Source organism: Balaenoptera ricei, chromosome 5, assembly GCF_028023285.1.
Source record: "Balaenoptera ricei isolate mBalRic1 chromosome 5, mBalRic1.hap2, whole genome shotgun sequence".
NCBI lineage: Eukaryota > Metazoa > Chordata > Mammalia > Artiodactyla > Balaenopteridae > Balaenoptera > Balaenoptera ricei.
The window spans coordinates 82,381,293-82,398,822 of record NC_082643.1 but is presented as its reverse complement, the minus strand read 5'-3'; the positions used below and the strand labels follow the sequence as shown (position 1 = coordinate 82,398,822).

At 35.5% G+C, this 17,530-nt stretch overlaps 1 protein-coding gene across 1 annotated transcript; it reads left to right on the top strand.

The window, feature by feature from the left end:
* The first annotated feature begins 492 nt into the window (after positions 1 to 492).
* On the top strand, positions 493 to 16,884 carry LOC132366253 (peroxiredoxin-1-like). The gene is made up of 2 exons (XM_059923840.1): positions 493 to 778; positions 16,172 to 16,884. The coding sequence occupies exons 1-2, from the start codon at positions 493 to 495 to the stop codon at positions 16,603 to 16,605; spliced, it is 720 nt and encodes a 239-aa protein (XP_059779823.1). The 3' UTR covers positions 16,606 to 16,884.
* The last annotated feature ends 646 nt before the right edge of the window (positions 16,885 to 17,530 follow it).

Below are 17,530 nucleotides of genomic sequence, written 5' to 3'. Positions count from 1 at the left end.
AAGTGGTCCTAAAGTGGAAGCAAATAAAGTCATCTGATTAAATTGAATCATTCCAGTATAGATTGCCACATGAAACTGACCACTCTAATAATAATATTTTCATTGTTGTCTAAAGCAAAGTGAGAGTATCATAAGAAATACTGAAAAAACGTGACATAGTTGATATAGACATCTAAATATAAATTTATTCAAAATAATTAAACCCAGGCTTAAGGATGGGAAATTATGAGAGTGATAGTGGAAATTTTTCATTGATTAGATGTGCTGGATCCTGTTCAGATATTTCCTTGGATTTACTTGACGGTGGTTTTTGCTTGATGCTACTGATGATCTGTCAGGATGATTGTCTGGACCTAGAGAATTCTTATAGGCTATAGATGGAGCTTTATGAGCTTCATCACCAATACATGGTAGTGGCCTTGTGGCAGTGTCTGGTGGTCCTCTATAGCACCTGGCCCTTTTCCTTCACATCACTTACGTAAACAACTGGCCATGGCTTGGGACATGCTTGCTGCCCCTCTTGTCCCTGAAGCCAGAGACCTGAAGTGTTCACCTACTGCACGTTGCAGCAAACTCATCCCACACCCACCCCACAATGGGACCTGCAAGACTGAAAGACAAAGAAAAGTTGTGAGTGTTGCTGGCACAAGCCTTAGAGACTGCCACTGCTATCTTGAGATCTGGTTTCCCTGGAAACTACCCAAAAAAGAAGAATGCCTGGAAGTGCCTGGATTGGCACCCTGTGGAGTAAACTTTGACCAATGGGACATGCAAGCAAGTAGATAACTAGACTCTCTTTCTGCTCTGAACAAAGTATTCAATAAAACAGTAAGTTATATTAGAAGACATCCTGTAAAACAGAATTATCAGCTGCACTTGTTATAATTTCAGATTAGTGATACAGTCTTATCTTTGCTTCTCTTCTTTCCTTTCCTCATCAGGACTAAATTCCACTTAGATTCTATTTTTCCTGGAACCTAGTCTAAAATGAGATTTCTTTATACATGCATTTAAATCATTCTTAGGATAAGGTCTATTTCTTAAAGTCTGTATGAAGAATAAAAGCAAATTTTGTTGCAGTTTTTCTTTATTAGGTCTAAATAAATCTCTTTTAATAATGAGGACTTTTCTTAAAAGTAAAGTATAGGAAACAGTTTATGGGATAAACAGATTGACTTTAAAAAAAGTAGTGTTATTCTAATACGGCACTTAATTCCCAGAGTAGTAAAGAAAGAAAGAGAGAGAGAGAGGGAGGGAGGAAAGAAAAGAAAGAAAGAAAGGAAAGAAGGAAGGGAGGAAGGAAGAAAACTCCTTGGCTATTTCCATGAAATCAGAGCACCACAGTAAATACGTGAATTTAATTCAGAAAGTCTAATCTCATTACTCCAAAATGATTCACACACTTGTTCCTTTATTTACTCATTCAATTGACATATATTTTTGAACAACTATTGTGTGCCGGGTACCATACCAGCTGCTTGCAAAATGTTAATGACCAATAAAGAAAGGTACCTGCTCTCTTAAAGCTAACATTTTCTTGGGTAAGGTTATACAATATACATAATTAATAAGCAAATAGATAGTATGTTACAAGATTATAGATTTTACTGGGGGAACAGTAAAGAAGAGAAAGGTGGCTCATTGCAAGCAGTAGTTGGAAGTAGTTGCAGTATTAAATAGAGTGACTGGGATAGGCCTTGCTGAGAAATTGAGATTTGAAGAGAGGCTTGAAGGAGCTAAGTCGAGTAGATGTGTGGGAGAGAAATATTCCAGATGGAGGCATCAGCTCATGCAAAGGCACTGAGGTTTTGTCTGGATATAACCAGGAGGCTCAGTGACCAGACCTTACAGAGTAAAAAGAAAGTAATGTATATAAATCTAGTGAGGAAAGAGGCAAAATGTGAGATCTTTGGGGAACGATAAGGATGTTGACTTTGCCTCTGAATGGTATAGGCATTGCAGAGTTTTGAGGAGAGAGACAATATGATCTGCCTTATATATTAAACGTACATTCTGTTGGCTGTATTGGTAACAGGCTGTGAACATGAGATTAGAAGCAGTTAGGAAAGCTATTTGTAGTAATCCAGGTCAAATATGGTGTTGGCATAAGCTAGGGAGATTGCAGTGCAGATGTTGAAAAATGTTAAAATTCTGAAAGTAGGGCTAATAGGATTTTCTAAACGGTTATATATGAAGTGTGAGAAAAAGGCAAGAGTCATAATACTCCAAAAACAATTGTAAAAATGTACTTGCTTTTCACTCAGAAGGGAAAAGTGATGGATATTTTGGGTGGGGGAGGTGAAGAGATCAAGAGTGTAGTTTCAGACACAGTGAGTTTAAGGTCTCTGTTAGGTATGCAAATGAGGGTGCTAAGTAATCTGTTGAATATACAAGCCTGTTTTTCAGAAGAACAGTTTGGACTGGAAAGATTATTGGAGAGATTTGAGCACATAGTTGGCATTGAATATTGTAACACCAGATGACACCAAGAGGAAACTAGGTGTAGATAACAGGGTAAAGATTTTCTAAAGATGAACGATGAAGGGTTGGGGAAGAGAAAACATCAGAGGTGACTGAGAAGGAGTGTGAAGTGAGGGAGGAGAAAACGCAAAAGTATATGGAATCCTAGGCCAATAAAATAAATGTTGCAAGGAGCTAATAATCTACCATGTCAAATACTGCTGCTAAATCAATAAAGTGAGAAATTAAAATTTACAATTGAATTTACCAACATGTATGTAATAGGTGACTGTGAAAGGGGCAATTCCATCTAAGTAATGAGTATAATCATGATTAGAGGGGGTTTAAAAGAAAATGAGAGAGAAATTAAAGACAGTGAGTAAAGATAAAAATTTCCTGAAGTTTTGTTTTAAAAAGGAACAAATATATGGTTTGCTTAGCTGGTAAAAAAAATGGATCAAGAAACTTCTTGAACGATGAGTATAGATTCTAGGGTAGATGTGATGTTTACGATCTGTGACAAATAAACTCTCATAGCCCACAAATGTACCTACATCTGGCAATGTATCTGGCATCTATGCCCCTGAAAGTGTGGGCACAACTTGTGATTTGCTTTCAATCAATAGAATACAACAAAGATAATGGGGTGTCGCTTTCATGATTACATTACATAAAATTTTAACTTCGGTCTTGCTAGTAAACTCTATTGATTCTCTTTCTTGCTGGCTTTGATGACATAAGCCATCATATAGTAGTGCCCAGGTGGAAGAACTAAAGGTGCCCTTGGACTGACAGCCAGCCAGGAGCTGAGGCCCCAAGCTGAGAACGCTCCAGAAACTGGGTCCTGACAATAACTGTGTGAGCCTGGAAGAGGATCTCTCCTCAGTAAAGCCATAGATGACACCCCAGCCCTGACTGACACTGTGAGTGTAGCCTCATGAGAGACCCTGAAGTAGATTATCCAGCTAAAACATGCCCAGATTCCTGACCCACAGAAACTGTGAGATAATATATGTTTGTGGTTTTAAGGCACTAATTTTTCAGTAATTTATTACACAGCAATAAAAAATGAATGCTTGGTCTTTGAAGATTCTCCTCTGATTCCTTCAATTGTTTTAGTAACTAGAAGAAAGTCACCACGTAGAAGTGAGTATGGGGAGGAGATGTTTGGTGTTTGAGGAAAACAGGGGGTGCAAAGTTGTCATCTAGGAAGTTGAAGAGAGAATGGATTAGGAATACATACTATGACAGCCTAGCAGCATGAAGAGTTCACTCTTCAAGTTCAGGCCATGGTATTTTATCTGAGAATATTCAGTTTGGTTGTCTATTTTTCTCTAGCCCTACTCCAGTTTAGGTTTGGAGTGCTGCCACCCTAAAGCTACTGAGCTAGAAAGATTTGAGATAGTGGTCTGAGAGTGGAGTGAATGAAACTGAGATCACAGTAATAAGTAATAACAAAGTCTAGGTCTTGTTCATGGCAGTGAGTAGCTGAGATGCGCAGAAGACACAGTCAATGGAAAAGAGTCATTCAAGAGACTGAGGGACCAGTTATGATGAAAATCACCTATGTGAATATGAAAGTAGCCAAAAAGAAAGACAAAAATATATTGAAAATGGTGACAGTGACCCAAGAAATAAAACTTGTTTTTTAACATCTTTATTGGAGTATAATTGCTTTTGAGTGTTGTGTTAGTTTCTGCTGTATAACAAAGTGAATCAGCTATATGCATATGTATATCCCCACATCCCCTCCCTCTTGCATCTCCCTCCCACCCTCCTTATCCCACTCCTCTACGTGGTCGCAAAACACCGAGCTGATCTCCCTGTGCCATGCAGCTGCTTCCCACTAGCTCTCTATTTTACATTTGGCAGTGTATATATGTCAATGCTACTCTCTTACTTTGTCCCAGCTTACTCTTCCCCCTCCCTGTGTCCTCAAGTCCATTCTCTACGTCCGTGTCTTTATTCCTGTCCTGCCCCTAGGTTCATCAAAACCTTTTTTTTTTTTTAGATTCCATATATATATATATATATATATATGTTAGCATATGGTATTTGTTTTGCTCTTTCTGACCTACTTCACTCTGTATGACAGACTCTAGGTCCATCCACCTCACTACAACTAACTCAATTTCATTTCTTTTTAATGGCTGAGTAATATTCCATTGTATATATGTGCCATATCTTCTTTATCCAGTCATCTGTTGATGGACACTTAGGTTGCTTCCATGTCCTGGCTATTGTAAATAGTGCTGCATTGAACATTGTGGTATATGACTCTTGTTGAATTATTGTTTTCTCAGGGTATATGCCCAGTAGTGGGATTGCTGGGTCGTATGGTAGTTCTATGTTTAGTTTTTTAAGTAACCTCCGTATTGTTCTCCATAGTGGCTGTATCAGTTTTCATTCCCACCAACAGTACAAGAGGGTTCCCTTTTCTCCACACCCTCTCCAGCATTTATTGTTTGTAGATTTTTTAATGATGGCCATTCTGACCAGTGTGAGGTGATACCTCATTGTAGTTTTGATTTGCATTTCTCTAATGATTAGAGATGTTGAGCATCCTTTCATGTGTTTGTTGGCAATCTGTATATCTTCTTTGGAGAAATGTCTATTTAGGTCTTCTGCCCATTTTTGGTTCGGTTGTTTGTTTTTTGATATCGAGCTGCATGAGCTATTTGTATAATTAATCCTTTGTCAGTTGCTTCGTTTGCAAATATTTTCTCCCATTCTGAGGGTTGTCTTTTCATCTTATTTATGGTTTCCTTTGCTGTGCAAAGGTTTTTAAGTTTCATTAGGTCTCATTTGTTTATTTTGTTTTTATTTCCATTTATCTAAGAGGTGGGTCAAAAAGGATCTTGCTGTGGTTTATGTCAAGGAGTGTTCTTCCTTTGTTTTCCTCTAAGACTTTTATAGTGTCTGGCCTTACATTTAGGTCTTTAATCCATTTGGAGTTTATTTTTGTGTATGGTGTTAGAAAGTGTTCTAATTTCATTCTTTTTCATGCAGCTGTCCAGTTTTCCCAGCACCACTTATTGAAGAGGCTGTCTTTTCTCCATTGTATACTCTTGCCTCCTTTATCAAAGATAAGGTGACCAAATGAGCTTGGGTTTATCGCTGGGCTTTCTATCCTATTCCATTGATCTATATTTCTGTTTTTGTGCCAGTACCATACTGTCTTGATTACTGTAGCTTTGTACTATATTCTGAAGTGAGGGAGCCTGATTCCTCCAGCTCCATTTTTCTTTCTCAAGATTGTTTTGGTATTTGGAGTCTTTTGTGTTTCCATACAAACTGTGCAATTTTTTGTTCTAGTTCTGTGAAATATGCCCTTGGTAGTTTGATAGGGATTGCATTGAATCTGTAGATTGCTTTGGGTAGTATAGTCATTTTCACAATGTTTATCTTCCAATCCAAGAATGTGGTATATCTCTCCATCTGTTTGACTCGTCTTTAATTTCTTTTATCAGTGTCTTATAGTTTTCTGCATACAGGTCTTCTGTCTCCTTAGGTAGGTCTATTCTTAGGTATTTTATTCTTTTTGTTTCAATGGTAAATGGGAGTGTTTCCTTAATTTCTCTGAGATTTTTCATCATTAGTGTATAGGAATGAAAGAGATTTCTGTGCATTAATTTTGTATCCTGCTACTCTACCAAATTGCTTGATTAGCTCTAGTAGTTTTCTGGTGGTATCTTTAGGATTCTGTATGTATAGTATTATGTCATCTGCAAAAGTGACAGTTTTACTTCTTCTTTTGTGATTTGGATTCCTTTTATTTCTTTATCTTCTCTGATTGCTGTGGCTAAAACTTCCAAAACTATGTTGAATAGTAGCGGTGAGAGTGCGCAACCTTGTCTTGTTCCTGATCTTAGTGGAAATGGTTTCAGTTTTTCACCATTGAGAACGATGTTGGCTGTGGATTTGTCATATATGGCCTTTATTATGTTGAGGTAGGTTCCCTCTATGATGCCTACTTTCTGGAGAGCTTTTATCATAAATGGCTGTTGAATTTTGTCGAAATCTTTTTTCATCTATTGAGATTATCATATGGTTTTTTCCTTTAATTTTTTAATATGATGTATCACATTGATTGATTTGCATATATTGAAGAATCCTTGCATTCCTGGGATAAACCCCACTTGGTCATGGTGTATGATCCTTTTAATGTGGTGTTGGATTCTGTTTGCTAGTATTTTGTTGAGAATTTTTGCATCTTTGTTCATCAGTGATATTGGCCTGTAGTATTCTTTTTTTGTGACATCTTTGTCTGGTTTTGGTATCAGGGTGATGGTGACCTCGTAGAATGAGTTTTGGAGTGTTCCTCCCTCTGCTGTATTTTGGAAGAGTTTGAGAAGGATAAGTGTTAGCTCTTCTCTAAATGTTTGATAGAATTCGCCTGTGAAGCCATCTGGTCCTGGGCTTTTGTTTGTTGGAAGACTTTTAATCACAGTTTCAACTTCAGTGCTTGTGATTGGTCTGTTTATATTTTCTATTTCTTCCCGGTTCAGTCTCGGAACGTTATGCTTTTCTAAGAATTTGTCCATCTCTTCCAGGTTGTCCATTTTATTGGCATAGAGTTGCTTGTAGTAATCTCTCACGATCCTTTGTATTTCTGTAGTGTCCATTGTTAGTTCTCCGATTTCATTTCTAATTCTGTTGATTTGAGTCTTCTCCCTTTTTTTCTTGATGAATCTGGCTAATGGTTTATCAATTTTGTTTATCTTCTCAAGTAACCAGCTTTTACTTTTATTGATCTTTCCAATTGTTTCTTTCTTTTTCATTTATTTCTGATCTGGTCTTTATGATTTCCTTCCTTCTGCTAACTTTAGGGGGTTTTTGTTCTTCTTTCTCTAATTGCTTTAAGTGTAAGCTTAGGTTGTTTATTTGAGATTTTCCTTCTTTCTTGAGGTAGTATTGTATTGCTGTAAACTTCTCTCTTAGAGCTTTTAATGCTTTTGCTGCATGCCATAGGTTTTGTGTTGTCGTGTTTTTATTATCATTTGTTTCTAGGTATTTTTTAAATTTCCTCTTTGATTTCTTCAGTGATCTCTTGATTATTTAGTAGTGTATTGTTTAGCCTCCATGTGTTTGTATTTTTTACAGTTTTTTTCCTGTAATTGATACCTAGTCTCATAGTGTTTTTATCAGAAAAGATACTTGATACGATTTCAATTTTATTAAATTTACCAAGGCTTGATTTGTGACCCAAGATATGATCTCTCCTGGAGAATGTTCCATGAGCCCTGGAGAAGAAAGTGTATTCTGTTGTTTTTGGATGGAATGTCCTATAAATATCAATTAAGTCCATCTTGTTTATTATGTCATTTAAAGCTTGTGTTTCCTTATTTATCTTCATTTTGGATAATCTGTCCATTGGTGAAAGTGTGGTGTTCAAGTCCCCTACTATTATTGTGTAATGTCGATTTCTCCTATTATGGCTGTTAGCATTTGCCTTTTGTATCGAGGTATTCCTATGTTGGGTGCATAAATATTTGCAATTGTTATATCTTCTTCTTGGATTGTTCCCTTGATCATTATGTAGTGTCCTTCTTTGTCTCTTTTAATAATCTTTATTTTAAAGTCTATTTTGTCTGATACGAGAATTGCTACTCCAGCTTTCTTTTGATTTCCATTTGCATGGAATATCTTTTTCCATCCCCTCACTTTCAGTCTGTATGTGTCCTTAGGTCTGAAATGGGTCTCTTGTAGACAGCATATGTATGGGTCTTAAAACTTTTTAAAGAGAGTGGGAATGATTTAGGGGTTGGCAGATGATGGTATCAGTGAGATAAATACGGTGGATGAGATAATCACATGGCACATGATACAAAACTGGAGGAGAGTAGTGGAGGTGAGAGGAAGAATTGTCTAAAAGAGACAAAAGGGAGCAGCAATAAGACCTCTTTCCAGCTTTAGGCTCAGTGATATGAAGACTGAGGAAGAAAAAGCAACCAGCATTTGAGGGAACTGCAGAATAAGTGCTACACTTGAGGGAACATATGATTTTTTGATTTACAATTCAGCTAAAACATGAAAAGATGGTTTGGAGAAAATATTGAGGATATAGCAGATGTTGCTTCTTATGGACGTTAAAGTTCAGAGGGCTCTGTCAATACCCTTCAGCCAAAGACCACAGGAACACACATATATTGAATAGTTCAGTAAAGTTGGGTTTATTGGCTTGTCAAAACCTGTTGCACCATAATGCAACATTGGATATTTCAATTAGAGAAAAGTAGAAAGGATTTTTATAGGATTTGGTCTTGTGTTAGATTTTTTGGTAGAAAGTACAAAGAAAGGGGAATTTTGCTCTGGACTGGATTGCTTTAAAGAAGTGCAGTAATTCTTTAATTTGGTATTTTATTAACTCCTATCTAGAAAATCAGAAGAAGAAAAGAGGCTACATCTGATTTGGAAAGAAGCACTGGTCACTCCTATTAGACAGTATAAGAGAATATTTAGTCAATTTGATGTTTAGTACAATGTTCTTCCTTTTGTCTGTGTTCAGACATAATTATGAAGTTGTCTGGGTTTTGGTTTTGTTTTCATCTATCCAGTCACAGTGTTTTTGTCTTATGTTGCTGTTCTGTGCAGTTTTATATTCAGTGGGAGAACACCATGACCTGATTGTGAGCTGTAGGCCATCTCTTGTCTATCAGGGGATGCATTTCCCTTTCCCAGCTAGGAGAATGGTCTTAGAAGTTGGGAAGGAGTGTGGTAAGGAACAAATTAACATAGTTATATATACAGGAATTAGTGTGTAAATATGAGGGTGAGTATAAGAGTCTAAGGCTTTTTGTGATGACTGTTATGAACAGGGATGATTAAGGTGCATGATTAAGCATAGTATAATATGCTAACTCATTCAAGAGAATATTCTGTAACTGTTGATTATGATAATAATAAACATAATCATGTTTTTATAAGCTATCATCTATTTAGTGCCTATTTTCATCAAATGTTTTACTAAGTATATTATATATAATTTAATAGTTTATTTAATTATCACAAGGTAGTTTTATTTTTATTTTTTAATGAGAAAACCAAGCCCCAGTAGTTTAAGCCTCAAAATCACATCCTTAGTCCTGACTTCAGAGCTCTTAACCACTGTTTCCTGTCAATTCTACTAATGATACAATGTTCAATAAAAATATAGACTAGAGAATTTCAGTTAATCTGAGGTTGCAGCAATATGCAATTAATATTTACAGATATAAACAAAATGAAAGAAATCTTGGAAAAAAAATAACAAAATATTTAAGATTGAACAGTGGAACCAGGAGCAATTTATTTTTATTTCTAATGGTGCTATAATATTTTTGTGCAATTAATAATAATGTTTACCTACAATTACTTGTCAGAATAAAGGTCACTTTTTAAAAAAATTTTATTTTTGGCTGTGATGGGTCTTCATTGCTGTGCGTGGGCTTTTCTCTAGTTGTGGTGAGGATGGGCTACTCTTTTTTGTTGTGCGTGGGCTTCTCATTGCGGTGGCTTCTGTTGTAGAGCACAGGCTCTAGGTGTGTGGGCTTCAATAGTTGTGGCATGTGGGCTCAGTAGTTGTGGCTCACGAGCTCTAGAGTGCAGGCTCAGTAGTTGTGGCATTTGGGCTTAGTTGCCCTGTGGCATGTGGGATCTTCCCGGACCAGGGATCAAACCCGTGTCCCCTGAATTGGCAGGCAGATACTTAACCACTGCGCCACCAGGGAAGTCCCTGAAATAAATGTCATTTTAAATAAAAATCTTCCATTGAATCCCCCGAGATTCTGAGCAGTAATAATCCCTTGAGCTAACTGTATTTTATAATATGAATATAATTACATTGGAAGCTAGAATAATTTTCTCCAAATTTTACTGGCTACTGTGAATCATTTCAAGTTAAATCCAGGAGATTATTTTCCAAAAGATTTATCCAAATGTCTAACTACTTATAATTAAGCAGTAAAGAGTATAATATAATTTCTTTGCTTATCAGATAACTTAATTTAAAGATGAGCATATGCACATATATTTTAGTTATTGCAATCTATTATTTAATAGGGAATTTAAATGCAGTTGCTGTGTTTTCAGTCATTCTTTTTTTCAAGTATATGTTATTGTTTTTTTTTTTTTATTTTAAATAATTGAAAGCCACAGATCTACAGAAAAATATACAAGGACAGACAAAGTATGAGTATTTCAATTAGAGACTCAATTTTGGAAATTATGTATTATATATATTAAGTACAGTTTATAGATTTCATGATAACTATATGCCTTGAAATTAATCAACTACAATTTATAGGAAACTTAGAAGAACAAAAAGTTTATGGTAAAAGTATATGATAAATAGCCTAGTTTCTTCATCAAATAAATTACAAGGAAAATTAAAACATGAAAAACAGAGGCAAATATATATATATATATGAAGAACCTAAAGAGACATCAACTAACAGCAATGTTTAGACTTTATTTTGACCCTGATTCAAATAAAAAAGCTATAAGGGCAAAAACAAGAGAACATTTGACATTTATAAGACAACTGCATATTTGAACAAAAGATATTTTATATTAAGATATTATTACTTTTTAATTATGACCATGTTAACGTGGTTACTTTTTTAAAATTCTTAACTTTTAGAGATACCTAATGAAATATTTATGAATGAAATGATATGTTACTGGAGGACGTAGTGGGTGGGGTATAGATGAAACTATATTAATCTTGCATTGATGACTGTTAAAGCTGAGTAACAGAAATGAGGAAATGGTTATACTATTCTATTTTTATATTGCTTGAAATTTTCCATTCTCAAAATGAATAAAAATAAAACTAAATCATTACATATAAAAAAACGCAGAAACTTTGACATAGAGATCACAGAGGAATTTTTTAAAGATAACTTTATAGATATATTTTTCTTTTATACCAACTATATGACTTATACTGGCTTTATTACTTTCATTAATTTATTATATTTGTATCTATTTCTATATTTGGTCTAACATTTCTCCATGTCTAATTAGTTCATAAGTGTATTATAACTCTAATCACATAATTACTCAACTGACAAACATTTGAATGTCAATATCAAACTATTCCAAAGAAAGCAAACTGAGACCAGAAATCACTTATTAAACTGCTTTCCTGAAAGAAAAAAAAAATTATTGTGGATCATGCATCTTGTGCTTCCTTTAATTAGCATAGTTATTCAGTTATCCTGGATTTTAATAGAAGCTCAATCAGTCCATATATGAGGGCTGACTATTAGGATGAATGCATAGTGGGATAGGTGGATGGATTACTTAATGGATGGAATAGCATGGAGTAACATTTTTAAATGGTATGTTTAGTCTGGGAAGCTGAAAACTAAGGAGAGGTATTTTATTTATCTGCAAATATTTGAGGATTTCTATTTTAGAATTGAGAGTAGACAGGTACTTTTTGCTTTATTTTTTAAAAAATTAATTGGTTTTATTTATTTATTTTTGGCTGTGTTGGGTCTCTGTTGCTGCATGTGGCTATCTCTAGTTGTGGCGAGTGGGGGCTACTCTTCGTTGCGGTGCACAGGCTTCTCATTGCGGTGGCTTCTCTTGTTGTGGAGCACAGGCTCTAGGCGTGCGGGCTTCAGTAGTTGTGGCATGCGGGTTCAGTAGTTGTGGCTCGTGGGCTCTAGAGTGCAGGCTCAGTAGTTGTGGCACATGGGCTTAGTTGCTCCGCGGCATGTGGGATCATCCCGGACCAGGGATTGAACCCGTGTCCCCTGCATTGGCAGGAGGATTCTTAACCACTGCGCCACCAGGGAAGCCTGTACTTTTTGCTTTAGATAGCAGATGGGAGCTGCTTGTATGAGATTTATAGGACCATAGTTGCTTGAATATAAGGAGAAATTAAATATTTAGGGATGTCTAGCAATGAATATGCTGCTTCTTAAACTAGCATGTTACACTAAATTATTGACAAAAATTAGTTCTGTCAAAGGTGCTATACAGATAATTTATGTTCCTCCATTGGGAAGCCTGATAGAGACAATCTAGTTTCAGTTCAACTCTGTGATCCTATATTTTAAATTACTACAAAGAAAAATTATAAAGTATAAATGTATCTTTATTTACTGAGGAAATGACTTAATATTGTTAGATCTTGGATTTAAGTACTTTTATTTTATAGCTTGTCCTGGAAAATGAGTGACAAAAGAAAATCACAGTATGAATAGTAGCACATTTAAAAATTGTCTTCCAAATGTCAATAAAGAACATTAATGTTTAGAACTTGAAACATAAGCTTCCACTGAAGTATAACTAGAAAGCCTCTGATTCTAAGCCATGATATACTGACACCTCACAAACCTCTAAGTTATTGCATGGAGTCCAGTTTTCCATATTTATACCAGACTGTCATTAGATTGAATACTTTGCATCACACATACTTCTACTCTTTATTGTTTGCTTCCATTGTATTCATTTTTAAACAGACATTAATATATTATTCATATGCCATATAATTCATCCATTTAAGGTACAATTCAGTGTTTTTTAGTATATTTATAAAGTAGTATCCTATTGCTGCAATCAATTTTAGGACATTTCATCATGTCAGAAAAAACCTTTGGGCCCAATAGCACTACTGATTCCACCATTTCCCTCACCCCTAAGCTTAAGGCAACCATTAATATACTTTCTGTCTCTATAGAGTTACTTACAGTAACTATTTTAGATAAATGGAATCATACAAATGTGATCTTTTATGACTGGCTTGTTTCACTTAGAATAAAGTTTTAAAGGTTCACCCATGTTATAGCATGTATTATATTAATACGCCACATTGTATTAATCCATTCAACAGTTGATGGACATTTTTGCTGTTTCTATTGCTGTTATTATGAATAATGATGCTATGAACATTAACATACAGGTTTTTCTCTGGACATGTTTTCATTTCTCTTAGTTATTTACCTAGGAATACAATTTCTGGATTACATGGTAACTCTATGTTTAACATCTTGCCAAACGGTTTTCCAAAGCAAATGGTGTCTCATTGTGACTCTTATTGGCATTTTAATGAAGTGTTAATCATTTTTTCATTTGCTTGTTAGCTATCTGTCTAATTCCTTTGACGAAATGGCAGTTCAGATCCTTTCCTATTTTTAAAGTCTACTTTTTATTATTGAGTTGTAAGATTTCTTTATATATTCTGGATATAAGTCCTTTATTGGGTTTAGAATTAGCGAATATTTTTTTTCCCATTCTGATGGTTGTCTTTCACTTTCATAACGGTATGCCTTGTAGTGCAAAAGTTGATCATTTTGATGAAGTTCAATTTATCTATTTTTTTCTTTTGACATTTGTGATTTTATATCATATTTAAGAAATCTTTGCCTAGTCAAGATTTACTCCTGTCTTCTTCTAAGTATTTTATAGTTTTAGCTCTTACATTTAGATGTATAATTCATTTTGAGGGCTTTTTTTTTTAATGTATGGTGTGAGTAAACAGTTCGACTTCACAACAACTGTGGCTGTACAGTCATTCAAGCACCATTTGTTGTAAAGATTATTCCCTTTCATTCACTGAATTGTCTTGACCCCCTGGACAGAAATTATAACTCTAAGGGTTTATTTCTGGACTCTCAATTTTGTTCTATTGATCTATCATTATGTCTATATTTCCGATTTCTAAATCATTTTTCTTCTATTTCCAGAATTTACTTTTTCAAACATTTCCCCCTTTCCTACACCTCAGCTACCCACTTCCATAGCCATACTCTAGATATTGCTTCACTCATATCAATACTACCTTCATCACTTCTAAAATCTTAATTTCAATTATGACACTCTGGTCAACATCTCCTAACTCACTTGCCACATCAAAATTCTTCAATTCATCAGGAAATCTAGTTCATTGTCCCTCTCCTTTTTCCATATTACTCCCCTGATATCTTAAGTTATCTTCCAGTCTAGCTGAGATTCCATTGTTCATCATAACACTCTCACATAGAATGTAACTCATCAACCACTATCTCTCCCCTACTCACTTCTTGAAACCCCAACTCCAATTATAACTCCCTGTGTATCATTTAAGATGACTGGAAAAAACTATGCTACTTGCTTACTGGATGCTTAGCAATGGTCTATAGGAATCCCACTTTTTTCCCCAATTAAATTTGTTAAATTCCACTCTCTGAAGTGAGAATTTCAATCTCTCCTAAAAATTCTTCCTCTTCTCTACTGCAGAGGCTTGTTGTTTATTCAGAAAATAGAAGTATTTGGACAAGAACTGCACTATCTATTCATTATGCAATCTATCATCTCTCCTTCACATGTATCCGTATACCCTGAACATCCTTTCTTTACTAAGAGAAGACCTCTTCTGTTCCCCAAGCCATCTTCTACACTTCTGTAATATATCCTGTGAGTTCTACACAATGCAAGCAATGCTCTTGCTGTTAACAGCCTTTTAACTGGAAACTAAGTATGCTAAAACATCTACCATGAAAAAATATCCCTGCAATAACCCACTCCTCACTAGCTGACATCCCATTTCCTTGTTCTTCTTCACAGAAAAGACAAAGTCAAATACATTCTTCATTTTTTGCTTTATCAACTCTTTTCTTCAAAATCCTCTCTATAGCCCACTTCAGTCACACATATATCCCCTCCAATCTAATTAAAAACCCTTAAAAACCACTTCTGTTGAGGTAACTAAGGATTTTCACTTTACCCAATCATGATAAAACATCTTAGTCATTTTATTCAGTCTTCGAGAAGCGTTACTGGTGTTCTTTCTTCCTTTGGTTTCGGGAGTATCACATTTTCTTGGTTTTCTTCTCTATCTTTATTCACCTGCCATTATCATCTCTCACTTGAATTATTGTGGGAGCTTCTTAACTGGTGTCCTTACTGCTACTTTTGTTCCTTATAGTCTACCCTAATTTTTCTTAAGATTTGTAAAATTCAAAATATTTTGGCGTAGATCTTGTATATTATTTTCCATAAATTAATAAAAATTTTCATACAAAACAGATTTTAAATTTTATTTAAAAAATTTCAAACCTACCAAAGAAGGTGAAAGAATAGAACAATGAATATCATATGCCCTTTAACTAGAATTACCAATTTTTAATAATTTACCACACTCATTTCCACCATCTCTCTCTTTCTGTGTATGTGTATGCATTTTTAAAATTTTACAAAATTTTTTAAAAGTAGTACAATTGAAGTGTGTTAGCCATTAAAAAAATCACATAACAGAGGACTCTGTCAATATATAGGTCATGCTGTGAGACCTCTAGGATTATCCTTTTTTTTTGAACTAAATCTTGTAATTGAGTGTTTTTCTCTATTCATGCTGAAGTATGCCTTTAACATGCAACCAAAGACTTTTTTTAAAAACAGTTGGTTCTTCTTTGTGTTAACTTTCTAAGTCAAATTAATGACAGTATCAATACCTCTAATTTAGTTTTGCCACAATTTGATCACTATGAAACCAAAGTTGACATAAGAAAATAAATAGGCTCTAGATAGTATATATGTTGTATTGGTGAAAAATGTGTGTGTATATTTATATATATATATATATATATTCCAATGTAAATGAACAGGTCTTATAAACTTATGAAATGGCTAAAAACCCAACTTGTTTAACAACTGTAATGTAGCCCCTGCCAAAGGTCTGATGGCCACCACAGATTTGCTGTTTGAACCATGTATGCTGTGCCTTTCTGAGGAGGCTAAGAATATACCATTTTTCCATTAAAAAAAAAAAAAAAGAAACTCAACTGCCAAGTGATTGGTGCTTCTGTGGATTCTCACTTCTGTCACCTGGCATGGATCAACACACCCAAGAAACAAGGAGGACTGGGACCCATGAACATTCCCTTGATATCAGACCCCAAGCGCACCATTGCTCAGGACTATGGAGTCTTAAAGGCCGATGAAGGCATCTCATTCAGGAGCCTTTTTATTATTGATGATAAAGGTATCCTTCGACAGATCACCATAAATGACCTTCCTGTTGGCCATTCGGTGGATGAGTCGCTGAGACTAGTTCAGGCCTTCCAGTTTACTGACAAACCTGGGGAAGTATGCCCAGCTGGCTGGAAGCCAGGCAGTGATACCATCAAGCCTGATGTCCAGAAGAGCAAAGAATATTTCTCTAAGCAGAAGTGAGCACTGGGCCATTTTAGGGCCAGGCTGCAGTAGGTGGCCATGAGAATAAACCTCTTTTGTACTATTGTCATGCTTAAAACACAAGACCTTACACTCAGCCCAGATGTGGTGTGGGACAGGACAGGCCTTTCTTGCAGGGGTTGGGGAGGCCAGCTTTTCTTCCTCTGGAGGGAATGGCCTGAGCTGTATTATGGGGCAGGCAAACTGATGTGTATAGTAGTAGGGTATCACTTTTGGTCTTTTGTAGTTTTATTAAACTTGAGCTGAGAAAAAAAAAAATTTTTCAGCACTATTTACAATAGCCAGGACATGGAAGCAACTTAAGTGTCCATCGACAGATGAATGGATAAAGAAGATGTGGCACATATATACAATGGAATATTACTCAGCCATAAGAAGAAATGAAATTGAGTTATTTGCAATGAGGTGGATGGACCTAGAAACTGTCATACCGAGTGAAGTAGTCAGAAAGAGAAAAACAAATACCGTATGCTAACCTATATATATGGAATCCATAAAAAAAAAAAAAATGGTTCTGACGAACCTAGGCGCAGGACAGGAATAAAGATGCAGATGTAGAGAATGGACTTGAGGACATGGGGAGGGGGAAGGGTAAGCTGGGACAAAGTGAAAGAGTGGCATGGACATAGATACACTACCAAATGTAAAATAGATAGCTAGTGGGAAGCAGCCACATGGCACAGGGAGATCAGCTCGGTGCTTTGTGTCCACCTAGAGGGGTGGGACAGGGAGGGTGGGAGGGAGACACAAGAGGGAGGGGATATGGGGATATATGTATGCATATAGCTGATTCCCTTTGTTATACAGCAGAAACTTACACACCATTATAAAGCAATTATACTCCAATAAAGATGTTAAGAAAAATAAAATATTTGATAATGAAAAAAAAATTTTTTGTGCACAA

What these genes read in the sequence shown, in the direction of transcription:
- LOC132366253 (XM_059923840.1), top strand. Translation starts at nt 493, where the DNA reads ATGGCTTGGGACATGCTTGCTGCCCCTCTTGTCCCTGAAGCCAGAGAC. An exon ending in CCAATGGGACATGCAAGCAA is followed by an intron (nt 779 to 16,171) that starts GTAGATAACTAG and finishes GAGGAGGCTAAG; the next exon opens with AATATACCATTTTTCCATTA.